Raw genomic sequence first — 12933 nt, 5'->3', positions numbered from 1 at the left:
CTCCAGGGACAAAGCGAGGAGTAGCGGGGATAGTGGGTATCCCTGTCTTGTCCTGTTCGCAATGGAAAAGGAGTCTGAAAGAATTCCGTTATGCCGCGTACACACGGTCGGACTTTCTGGGAAGCTAGGTCCGACGTACTTGCCGCCAGACTTCCGGCGGACTACCGCCGGACTTTCTGAACGGATGGACTTGCCTACACACGACCGGACTTTCCGGAATCCGGTCTTCCCGACGGACTTCCGCCGGACTTTCAGAATGAACGGACTTGCCCACACACGGACAAGCCCATTCATTTTGAACGTGGCTCGGGTACGACGGGACTAGAAAAGGAAGTCAATCTCGTCGCTTTTAATCGGCGAGATTGACACCTTGCAAGCCCCATCGCGGGCATCGCAGGCCCTTAGGTCTGGTATGGATTTTAAGGGGAACCCCCTACACCAAAAAAACGGTGTGGGGTCCCCCCCAAAATCCATACCAGACCCCGATCCGAGCACGCAGCCCGTCCGGTCAGGAAAAGGGGTGGGGACGAGCGAGCACCCCCCCCGAACCGTACCAGGCCGCATGCCCTCAACATGGGGGGGTGGGTGCTTTGGGGGAGGGGGGGCGCCCTGCGGGGCCCCCCACCACAAAGCACCTTGTCCCCATGTTGATGAGGACAAGGGCCTCTTCCCGACAACCCTGGCCGTTAATTGTCTGGGTCTGCGGGCGGGGGGCTTATCGGAATCCGGGAGCCCCCTTTAATAAGAGGGCCCCCAGATCCCAGCCCCCCATCCTATATGAATGAGTATGGGGTACATGGTACCCCTACCCATTTACCTAGGGAAAAAGTGTCAATAATAAAACACACTACACAGGTTTTTAAAGTAATTTATTAGACAGCTCCGGGGGGTCTTCTTCCGGCTTCGGGGGTCTTCTTCCGACTTCGGGGTTCCCTCCGGTTCCTCTTGGTTCTTCTCCGCTCTCTCTGGCCTCTTCTCCCGGTGTTTGACCTCTGCTCCCAGTGTTCCAGTTCTTCTGACGGCTCCTCCGCTATCTTCATGCCGCTCTTTTGCCAGTGGAGGCCCAGACTTCTGGCTTCTGGCTTCTTGGCTTCTTCCCTCTTCCCTCTTCTCTTCTTCCGATGTTGACACGACGGTCTCTCCGGCTGGAATGCTCTCTGAGCGCTCCGATGTGACTTATATAGGCGGAGACCCCGCCCCCTTATGCCATCACAGTCTCTGGGCATGCTGGGACTGTGACGGCATAAGGGGGTGTGGTCACCGGATGATGTTGACCACGCCCCCCGCTGGCAAAAGAACGGCATGAAGACAGCGGAGGAGCCGGCAGAAGAACTGGAACACCGGGAGCAGAGGTCGAACACCGGGAGAAGAGGCCAGAGAGAGCGGAGAAGAACCAACCGGACGCCGGGAGAAGAGGAACCGGAGGGACCCCTGAAGTCGGAAGAAGACCCCCGAAGCCGGAAGAAGACCCCCCCGGAGCTGTCTAATAAATTACTTTAAAAACCTGTGTAGTGTGTTTTATTATTGACACTTTTTTCCTAGGTAAATGGGTAGGGGTACCATGTACCCCATACTCATTCACATAGGGTGGGGGGCCGGGATCTGGGGGCCCTCTTATTAAAGGGGGCTCCCGGATTCCGATAAGCCCCCTGCCCGCAGACCCCGACAACCAACGGCCAGGGTTGTTGGGAAGAGGCCCTTGTCCTCATCAACATGGGGACAAGGTGCTTTGTGGTGGGGGGGCCCCGCAGGGTGCCCCCCTCCCCCAAAGCACCCACCCCCCATGTTGAGGGCATGCGGCCTGGTACGGTTTGGGGGGGGGGGGGCACTCGCTCATCCCCACCCCATTTCCTGACCGGCCGGACTGCGTGCTCGGATTGGGGTCTGGTATGGATTTTGGGGGGGACCCCACGCCGTTTTTTCGGCGTAGGGGGTTCCCCTTAAAATTCATACCAGACCTAAGGGCCTGGGATGCACCGCGCTCGCCGCAATAGGAAAATTTGTTTTTCCTATTGCAGCGAGCGCGAGATGCAGTAACCTGCCCCTCCGTCGTATCTGGTCCGTCAGACCAGCATACAGACGAATGGGCTTTCCGTCAGACCAGCATACAGACGAACGGGCTTTCTGTCAGGAACTGAGTCCGGCGGTGTTACGATGTAGAGATTTGAAGCAGGCTTCAAATTTAAAGTACGTCGGATTTTTGACCGTAACGGTCCGTCGGAATTCCGATGCAGACCACACATGATTGGATTGTCCGCCGGATTTGGTCCGGCGGTGTCCGTCGGACTTTTGTAGCCGAAAAGTCCGACCGTGTGTACGCCCCATTAGCTTTGACTTGGGCTGTACGGATTAGAATAGATCTTACTGATCCAATTCAACATATGTTCTCCCATACCAATATGGCGTAAGACCGAGAACATAAAACACCAGTTTACTCAGTCGAACGCTTTCTCAGCGTCTGTGCCTACCATTAAACATGGAGTTTGCGTCTCATGTGCTGTGTGTATGAGATTCAACACTTTAAGTGTGTAATCTTGAGCCTCTCTAGATGGGATAAATCCCACCAGATCAAGGTGGACTAATTGTTGTAGATTCTGTGCAATCCGAGAGGTTATAATCTTAGGGAACAGTTTAAGATCACAGTTCAAAAGTGAGATAGGCCTATAGCTGCCACAACAGGTCGGGTCTTTACCCTCTTTAGGTATTGTGACATGAGCTTTTAAAGTCTTTCTAGAAAAAGTTGTCTCAGACCCAAGTTTGTTGAATAGTCTCATCATATAAGGGCCTAAAGTGGGGAGGAAAAGTTTAAAAAACTAGAGTGGAAAACCATCCGGACACGGAGCCTTGCCTGGTTTTTGACAGATTAATGGCTCGTTGAAGTTCCTCCATAGTCATTGGGGTTTCCAGTTCCTCCCCAACTTCTGGGGGCAACTGAGGGAGTTGGGAAGAGGCAATAGGGTTGATTTACTAAAACTGGAGCACTCAGAATCTGGTGCAGCTGTGCGAGGTAGCCAATCAGCTTCTAACTTTATCTCGTTCAATTAAGCTTTGGCAATAAAACCTGGAAGCTGATTGGGTTCAGTGCAGAGCTGCACCAGACTTTGCACTGTCTAGTTTTAGTAAATAACCCCCAATGTATTTGTCTATTTGATCCTGAGTGGTAGATTTGTTTGGTAGATTATACAGGGAGGAGTAAAAGTCTCTAAACGCCTGTACAATCTGTTTAGGGAGTTGCAGACATTCTGCGATATAATTTGGGGGACATGGGTCGCTTATCTTTGTTCTTTAATCGATTTAGCTAGCATTCTCCTGCATTTATCACCCGATTCATAGCTAAATATATGGCGCATTTGTAAAGTTGCCTTGCTTTATAGCGTAGCAAGTCAGTTACTTGCCTACGAAGAGACATAAGATCTCATTCAAGCTTTGGAGTTGGAGCATACTTATGCTGTGACTCAACGTGAATTTCTGCATGAAGAGAGTTGGTCATTTGTCTGAAAGTTTAGACGTAGGCCCCATACACACTATTAGATTTTCTGCAGATTTTTGTCTTCAGATTTACCAAAACCATGTAGTGCAAGAGCCTGCCTGATTGCATACAAATTTAAACTCTTAACGTTTGACCTCATATTATATGGTTTTGGTAAATCTGAAAACAAAAATCAGCAGAAAATCTGATAGTGTGTATGGGGCTTTAGAGAACGTAAAGGATCTGCTACTAACAGATACCACAGCATACCTTCTGAAATCTAGTCTCCAGGGGTTTTGGTGGATGGTCATAATGTTATGGCTGATCAGTGTATAGGTTATAAAAGCATGAAGGTTTGACCTCATATTATATGGTTTTGGTAAATCTGGAGACAAAAATCTAATAGTGTATATGGGCTTTAATTCCTTGTTTACCTCCTCTACAACTTCTGGGGTCTGCAGGAGATTTTCGTTTAGTTTCCAATACATTTGTCACGTTATACAGTCACAGTATCATCCAGGTGTTCTATTCTGGTTCTCAGGTAACCCCCTTAACAAGGGTGTTCTATACAGAGTCTCCTTCCCCCTAAAGTATGGGAACAAGGACTCAACTAAGGGAGGGGTGGTAAAAGTGAAACATGTCAATGCACATAAAAGTCTCCATATACAAGAAACCTCCTAATGAACCCCAATCTGAACAACCTGGAGGCAAGCCCCTACTATTTTCTATTATTCTAGTCCGTCCCCACCTCATTGACAAAATGAATAAGAATTAAATATGCCCTGCTACCCATTAGGTGGCGCCCTCATCATTACCATGCAGTAGATATAGTACAGTTTGTATTAGGCCAGCATTAAATATCACAGGATATCAAAGATGAACCAACCAATAACCTAAAGGCTGTGAACGAACATAAAACTGCAGCCTCAATTCCGCTGGGCTGAGCAGCATATATACCCCCCCCCCAGAGGGGGGTGTGAGTCCAGACCCCACTGAGTTGATGAGGGATTAGATGGGCTATCAAAGGGGCGGAGGTGAGCAACATGTATACTCACTAGTATTAGGGGATATGGTGTAAGCTTAACCCCCCCAACAGTAAACATTTAGGTGTATGGCTTATGGCCTGGGGCATGATGGGACTGTGACGTCATAAGAGGCAGGGTCACCGGGTGACATCACCCGGTGACCACGCCCCATGCCTATATAAAAGTCGTTGCGCACCGCGTACATGGCATTACAGTGGAAGAGTGGGTCGTGTCAACATCGGGAGAAGAGGGAAGAAGACGACGGAGAAGACCGGGCCACCGCTAGCAAAAGAGCGGCAAAAGAGCAGAAGATAGCAGAGGAGCCCGGCAGAAGAACCGGACACCAGGAGAAGAGGCCGGAGAGAGAGCGGAGAAGTCAGAAAGAGACCCCCCGGAGCTGCCTAATAAATTACTTTAAAAACCTGTGAAGTGTGTTTTTTTTATTGACACTTTTTTCCCCCAGGTGAATGGGTAGGGGTACGATACCCATACTCTCATACTCATTCACATAGGGTGGGGGGCCGGGATCTGAGGGCCCCCTTATTAAAGGGGGCTCCCAGATTCCGATAAGCCCCCCTCCCGCAGACCCCAAAAACCATGGGGGACAAGGTGCTTTGAGGTGGGGGGGGGCCGCAGGGTGCCCCCCTTCCCCAAAGCACCAAACCCCCATGTTGAGGGCATGCGGCCTGGTGCGGTTCTGGAGGGGGGGGAGCTCGCTCGTCCCAAAATCCCCTTCCCCCCCAAACACACACCCACCAAACCGCATCAAATAGTGGGTGTGGTCAAATTTCAACAGTGGGAGGGTCTTAAAGTGACATGAAATACCAGGAGAGGATTACGTGCAGAGTTCGGGGGGTGCACACAGAGTGCAGAAATTCAGGGGTGTGCTACATACAGAATGCAGAGTTCAGTCTTCCTCCACAGCCATTTACCTCTGCTTCCCCCATCCACATCTCACCTTCAGTCTTCTTCAGCTCTGACCTCTGCATGCAACCCCACCACCATCTTCCACATGTCTTCATTTTGTTGCTTTTTTAAGCCGAAGCACCTATTCGGCTCTAGTACCTCCCCGCACACTGTAGATGACCCCGCCTTTCTTACTTTCTGGGAGATCATCCAGTAGGGGTGTTGGAATCTGAACTGCACCCCAGGCACCTGCATTTCCCTTGTCCTCATCCTGCACCCAGTGGAAGCCACTCAGGAGATCAGATGTGTGGGAGACGAGCTGTCACTTGTAAACACAGGAGCCGGACAAGTAGTACTGGTGAGCAGGGAGCAGAGGGACTGAAAAAAAGCCCTGCTCAGCGTAACATCATCTTTCACATTATACAAAAAAATGGCTAACTTTACTGTTTTTTTTGTTAATGCGGTAAAGTGTATTTTTTCCAAAAATTGCATTTGAAAGATCGCTGCGCAAATACAGTGTGACATAAAATATTGCAACAACTGACATTTTAGTCTCTAGGTTCTCTGCGTATATATATATATATATATATATATAAAATATAATTATAATATGTTAAGGGGTTCTAAGCCAGGGTCAGCAAGTGGTTAAAGTGGAATTAAACCCTCCTATCCTTTACAGCAGTGGTCTCAAACTGGCGGCCCTCCAGCTGTTGTGAAACTACAAGTCCCATGAGGCATTGCAAGGCTGACAGTTACAAGCATGACTCCCACAGGCAGAGGCATGATGGGAATTGAAGTTCCACAACAGCTGGAGGGCCACCAGTTTGAGACCCCTGCTTTACAGCCAAGGAAGCTGCTTCTGTTTGATCTGCAACTGCCATGATGCTGCACATTTGATCAGTTACGATACCAGCCATTTAATGGTTTGGTTTGGTGGTGGACACAAACAAATGTGACAGTTAGCAATCCCGGCATTCCAGGAATGTAACCGTTTTTGAAACCGTTAGATCAATTGGTTTAGTTCTGCTTTAGGATTTACTGCTGTTCAGGGGCTTCAGGAAAATGGCTGCCTCCAGCAAGAAGAAACGGGAGCAATGCTGGAGGCAATTTACATAAACACGCTTATTTTAAAAGCATAATTATTAATGTGAAATGTATGTTCCTTGCTAAAGAACATTATTTGCAACATTATTTGTTATCAAGTTGTTAATGGTAAAGTTCCACTTAAAAAAAGAAGGGCTGGTAAATGACATACTTACCAACCCCTTCCCCACGCTCCACTCTGAAGATCCTCCTGCGTGCCTGCAGCGGTTGCCAGCAGAAGAGGAGAGGACAGAAGCCAGCAGCGAGGGAACTCTGATAGTGATCAGTGTGGCAGGTGGGGGAAATTACTGGAATTGATCTTTTTGTGACTCACCCTGCAGTAACTGAAACCCAAAAGGAGCCACAAAAAGATCAGTTTCAGCAACTTCCCCCACTCGCCACACTGATCGCCCGCTCTATCCACATGTGATTTCCCCTGCTGAGGAAGGGGAGGGGAGCTGCAGAGGCCCTTCAGGCTCCTGAGCCCCCTGGGCAGTGCCCGTGCAAAAAGATGGCCCTGCCGGAGGGGTGGTCAGGATATTTGGAGCCAGTTTATCTTTTTATTCTTTGTGAAAAGGTGAACTTACCCTTTTTAGGTGCCCATCATTTTTGTCCACGTCATTTTTATTTATTATTTAAAATGTTCAAAAACAAAGTCTGATGTTTATTATATATGGAACAAATAATGATGGGTGTCAATTTAGATGTTTTGTGTACCATCTATGTTTTACTTGTCTAGCTGGTGATGTTTGTTTTTGAAAATACGTCAATAAAAAGTTTTGTAAACAAAAGGTCAGCCCTATAGCAGTTTTACTGCTTCATGGTAACACTTGTGCGCCGGATTTTTATATTATTAATATATATATATATATATATATATATATATACACACACACACATACACATACGATCCGACACTTCCGCATAGGGGGCACGCATGCACGCTGTCGGCGGCTTGCTTCCAGTGTGATTACACACAGCAGAAGCCGATCAGTGGGTGCACAGTACCCGATGTCCTCCGGCACCCATCGAACGTTAGGCAGAGAGACAGAACTGTGATCTGCCTATGAAAACGAGGCATATCGATGTTTCGACGGGAGGGAATGAATGGAATTTGTGTCCCTGCAAAGCAAGAAATAAATTACATCTCTTCCCCTGATAAACGCACCTCCCACAGTACACATAAACACTGGCTAGGCACACAGTTAACCCTTTGAGCACCCCTGATGTTAACCCCTTCCCAGACAGTGTCATTAGAACAGTGACAGTGCATATTTTTGAGCGCTGGTCCCCAAAAAGTGTCAGGTGTCCGCCACAAGATCGCAGTCCTGCTATAAGTCGCTGATCACCATTACTAGTAAAAAATAAATAAAAATATCCCGTAGTTTGCAGACGCTATAACTTTTGTGCATACCCAAATATATGCTTATTGGTTTGTTTGTTTTTTTACCAAAAATATGTAGCAGAATACATATTGGCCTAAATGTAAGAAGAAATGTGATTTTTTTTTCAATTTGTTATTTTTATAGAAAATTATAGCAGAAAGTAAAAAATTTTTTTTTTTTTTTTTTTTTTTAATTGTCGGTCTTTTTTTGTTTATAGAACAAAAAATGTAAAAACACAGAGGTGATCAAATACCACCAAAAGAAAGTTCTATTCATGGGAAATAAATGAAAAATGTTATTTGGGTACAGAGTTGCATGACTGTGCAATTGTCAGTTAAAGTGATGCAAAAAAATAGCCTGGTCATGAAGGGGGGGGGTAAATCTTCGGGAGGTCAAGCGTTACATATGAAACAAATAATGATGCGTGCCAATTCTGTGGTTTTGTGTACCATCTAATGTAGGTTTTACATGTCTAGATGGTGATGTTTGTTTTTGAAAATTCTTCAATAAAACATTTTGTAAACAAAAAAAAAAAAAAATAATGGGTGCCAATTACTTTGTTCAGACTTTAGAGAAAACTGGGGGTTCTTGGGGTTTTTTTTTTCATATAAAAAGGAATGCCAACCAATGTGCCCACCTCTGTATAACTAATCAGGTAGAGCCTTACACTTAGTTTATGAAGGATACCAACCAATGTGCCCGCCTCTGTATAACTAGTCAGGTAGAGCCTTACACTTAGTTTATGAAGGATACCAACCAACGTGCCCACCTCTGTATAACTAGTCAGGTAGAGCCTTACACTTAGTTTATGAAGGATACCAACCAACGTGCCCACCTCTGTATAACTAGTCAGGTAGAGCCTTACACTTAGTTTATGAAGGATACCAACCAATGTGCCCGCCTCTGTATAACTAGTCAGGTAGAGCCTTACACTTAGTTTATGAAGGATACCAACCAACGTGCCCACCTCTGTATAACTAGTCAGGTAGAGCCTTAAGCTTTTTTTTTTTTTTTTGCATGCTAATCTCATATTGACAATGAAGAGTTTACTAAAGTTATGAAAATTCTCGCACAACAGAATAAAAATTCAGAAGTGATGTGTTGTAGTGTATTTGTATTTTCGAATGACAACTGTACCGATTGAGGCTGGGTTCACACTTGTGCGATCACAGGCATCACATGGATTGATTTGCACAGCATTGCTGGGCAGAGTGAAGAAATGTCATCAGCACACCAAGGATTCCTGGAAAGGGTCCAAAGCCTTATTCCGTGGTCCCATGGGGTCACCTGACGGCTCCGAAACGTTGCTGTATATTTATTATGGGACCGCGGAATAAAGCTTTGGACCCTTTCCAGGAATCCTTGGTGTGCTGATGACATTTTCTTACTTTGATTATCCACGGTTTCCAGCCTATGGTGATTACAGTACCCAGCATTACTGAACAGCAGATTTTCTTGAATGTGTGAGTGGGGAACATTGCTGTACTGATCACATGCGATGTGAATTCAGCCATACAAAATGCATGGCTGAAATCGCATCGATTTTGGACCAGAATGGTGCAGGACCCTTTTTTTTGGTCCGCACTGGAATTGGATCACATGGGTGTTCAAACCTATACAATCTGATTCCTGCACAATTTGACAGTTCAAACTGCAATCCAGGGGGGGGGTGTCATTAATTTTGCGTTGACACCTGTAGCGGTTCGCAGCTGGAATCGCGCTGGGTCCCTCATCGCATATATGTGAACTCCGACTAAAATGGTACGAGGAAAAATTTTGTTGTTTGTCCCACTGGATAACAATGGGATTAAGGATGAGCTCCGGCGTATTCGCACAGCCCACGTGCAGAGCCCGCCAGGAAGTCAGCACTGCACAGCGCTAATCACAGGCAGTGAGACATTTCCCGATCTCTGCAACCGCGCATCAGGACAATGTCTCACTGCCTGTGATTAGTGCAGCACCGAATTCCTGGTGGGCTCTGCATGTGGGCCTTGCGAACACGCCGGAGCTCATCCTTATTCGGGATGAACTGTCATGATCAGCTCTTGAAAGCTCTGTACAAATGATCAGATTATCATACGATTGATTCGAAAGCGGTATTTTTCGTACCATTTTCTGATTGTGTGAACAGGCCATTACACTAATGCCCCTGTCCACACGTTCCGAAAATCGGATGACAGATCATCCATTTATTTTGCATGCTAGTTGTATATCGAACATGAAGAGCTTACTAAAGTTATGAAAATTCTCGTACAACAGAATTAAAAAAAAAAAAAAATTCGGAAGTGATGTCATGTGTTGTGGTGTATTTCTATTGTATTTTCGGACGACAACTGTACTGATTAAAAGAAAATTGTACGATCTGGTATCATACAAGGATCATTTTCGCGCATTTCCGATTGGATAATATCGGATGAACTGTCGTGATCGGCTCTCTAAAGCTCTGTACCAACGATCCGATTATCATACGATCGCTTCGAAAGCAGCATTTTTCGTCCGATTTTCAGATCGCGTGTACGGGCCATTTGTTTATGATCGTCAAGTGTGCCTGCAGTTGTCATACTGTACAGGTATGTGTCCTGAAGTCAGGGTTGTCATGTGATCAGGAAGGTGTCCCCATGTCACGTTGGGGGTCAGAGGAGCCACCAGTCCAGCACGATGATTGGAGCATCCCTGATACAGAGACACCGAGGATGGGGTGTAAAGGGTGACCGTGTGCTCTTCTCTATGATGATCGTGCCCCTGATCCTGGCCCATAGATGATGATCACACACAGCCCACCATTTATTTATAATGATGACACACTTTCCTGATCAGCCCTCTCCCAGCACTATATATATATTATATATATATATATATATATATATATATATATGATGACAAAACAGAGCTACACACCTTCAGGCCAAACGGTGAGAGAACACACAGAGCTGTCAGCACAGAACACACAGCACTTTCCCCAGCCATTCATCCCCATTAATTCCGATCCTGCCGGGAATTATCCAGCATGACGCGGTCTGCTCACCTGAGATCACACACACAGTCCAGGAGGAAGTCAATAGAAACAGAAGCAAGCCAAACACAAGATGCTACTCAACCGATTCGGTACATGTTAATATCCCCGCCCCCTAGACCCACCTCCATTCACAGCAAACCCCGCCCCCCGTGTGTCAGCCTCCGCTGAAGAGTGGTGTGATCGGGGTTACTTCAGTGCGTTCACACTGTAGCTCCGCCCCGGGAACCGGCGAGCTCTCGGGCGCTGATTGCTCAGGGCGGGCCAATAGGAAGCCGCGCTGGGCCGCGCCTACCTCTATCGTCCGAGCTCTTAGAGCCAGCCCCCCATTGACAGGAGGTGGGCGGGGCGGAGCTGTCATCCTGCTACTAGCCTAACTGTGTGTCACCCAAATAGCAGCCCTGTGTGACGTCACGTGTCTGGTGGAAAGGTTACCTGGGTGTATGTACAGGGGAGGAGGGGGAGACCGGATGTGATCAAAGCTAAATTCTATACACATGAATGGAGCCCCTATAGATCTCTGCATTGCAGAGTGTGTGACCGCATCCTGGAATGGTCCCATTGAGAAATCGCATGCATTTATTAATGTCCAATAAGGAACGCAGTGCAAAAAAAAAAAAAAGGCAACGTTTGGTGCGCATTTCAAGTACCGCGCACAAATGCGCTGCCCCTGCCGGATGCGTTCAGGACAGGTGCCATTGGCTCCCCAAACGCATGTCGTAAACGCAGCACATTTGCGGCCATCCAGCTGCATGGGACCGCCTGCACTGCTTTATGCACATTCCAACGCTGTCAATACCGGAACACACGTGCAATCAGGTGCATTTTTAAACGCATATGCAAGAAAGATGAATGTCCTTTAATAAGCCTAGTTTACATCATTGTGATGCCTTCACGTGCGTTTTAACCACTTCACCCCCTTCCTGCCCAAGGCAATTTTCAGCTTTCAGTGCTGTCGCTCAAACTACATTTTTATCATTTTTTTTTTAGCCCGGGTTCACACCTATGCGAATTAGATGTGCGTTTCCCCACATCTAATTCACATAGTAGGAGAATGTGACTGGCTCCCTATGGAGCCAGTTCACATATCTCCGGGGCGGCTGCGAAGCGCACTGCAAAAAAACGCTGTGCGTCTTTGGCTCAGTTTCAGGGCTGAATTCAGGTATAGAATCGGCCCTGAAACGGGGAACAGGGACGCACAGCGCTCCTGTGCGATCCACAGCCCGTTATAGTGTGAACCCGGGCTAAGACAGACAGTGCTTTCATTTAGTGGTATTTAATCACTTCAGCTTCCAGAAGGTTTACCCCCCCCTTCACGACAAGGCCATTTTTTGCAAATTTTTTTACTTTTTTTCCACAAATAGAGCTTTCTTTTGGTGGTACTTGATCACCTCTGCGGTTTTTATTTTTTGCACTATGAAAAAAAAAAACTTATTGATTGATTTATTGTTTGTTAATATTTTATATTTTTATATTATCACTGCCTTGCGTCCATTCAAAGTCCCAAACCTTGAGGAATCTTGTTCTTTAATATATGCCGGGATGGGACGCACAGGCAATTCAGTTGGCTAGATGAGGCAAAGCTTTATCATTACTTATGAAAAAAAAAAGGCTGACAATTTTGAAAAAAAAAAATTTTTTTACTTTCTGCTATAAAACATACTAAATAAAAAAAATGTCCCTTGCAGGAAAGGGGTTACCATCGGGGCGATCAAAGGGTTGAAGAGGAACTGCAGTCTGCTCACATAATTTGTAATAAAAACATCTTTGCCATTCTGAAGCTTCCCTCCAACCACTTTGCATATTATTTTATATATACTGTGATTCTATACTTGCTAAAGATGCTGCAGAAATCTCCCTCCACTAAGGCTGGCTGCATCCATTTTAACTGTGGGCAGATGAAGCTGCTGCCTGTTCACTTCCTGGATTTACACAGAGGCACACCTCCAGCTCTGCAGCTCTCATTGGCCCTCCTATGACTCATCCCCCTCCTCCCTTCCTGGCAAACTCTCACAATAGTGAGAGAGCTGTGCATGATGTCGCAAGCCTAGG

The 12933-nt window shown here is 46.6% G+C and overlaps 1 protein-coding gene across 2 annotated transcripts in view; it reads right to left on the bottom strand.

Annotated features, from left to right (window-relative positions):
- The window catches only part of ACACA (acetyl-CoA carboxylase alpha), a 571750-nt gene extending 560731 nt beyond the window's left edge, over nucleotides 1–11019 (bottom strand). Inside the window, exon 1 of one of the 2 annotated variants that reach the window (XM_073616063.1) lies at nucleotides 10894–11019. Coding sequence is in view for 1 of the 2 variants with exons in the window: in XM_073616061.1 (XP_073472162.1) it covers nucleotides 10767–10845 (79 nt within the window). In the remaining variant the exon portion in view is untranslated. Of the gene's footprint in view, nucleotides 1–10766 lie in introns of both variants that reach the window. The other variant, XM_073616061.1, reaches the window with a different exon arrangement.
- Between the last annotated feature and the right edge of the window lie 1914 nt (nucleotides 11020–12933).

Source organism: Aquarana catesbeiana, linkage group LG02, assembly GCF_042186555.1.
Source record: "Aquarana catesbeiana isolate 2022-GZ linkage group LG02, ASM4218655v1, whole genome shotgun sequence".
Classification (NCBI taxonomy): Eukaryota; Metazoa; Chordata; class Amphibia; order Anura; family Ranidae; genus Aquarana; species Aquarana catesbeiana.
Note: the sequence above shows the minus strand (reverse complement) of the source record. Positions and strands in the feature narration are given on the sequence as shown.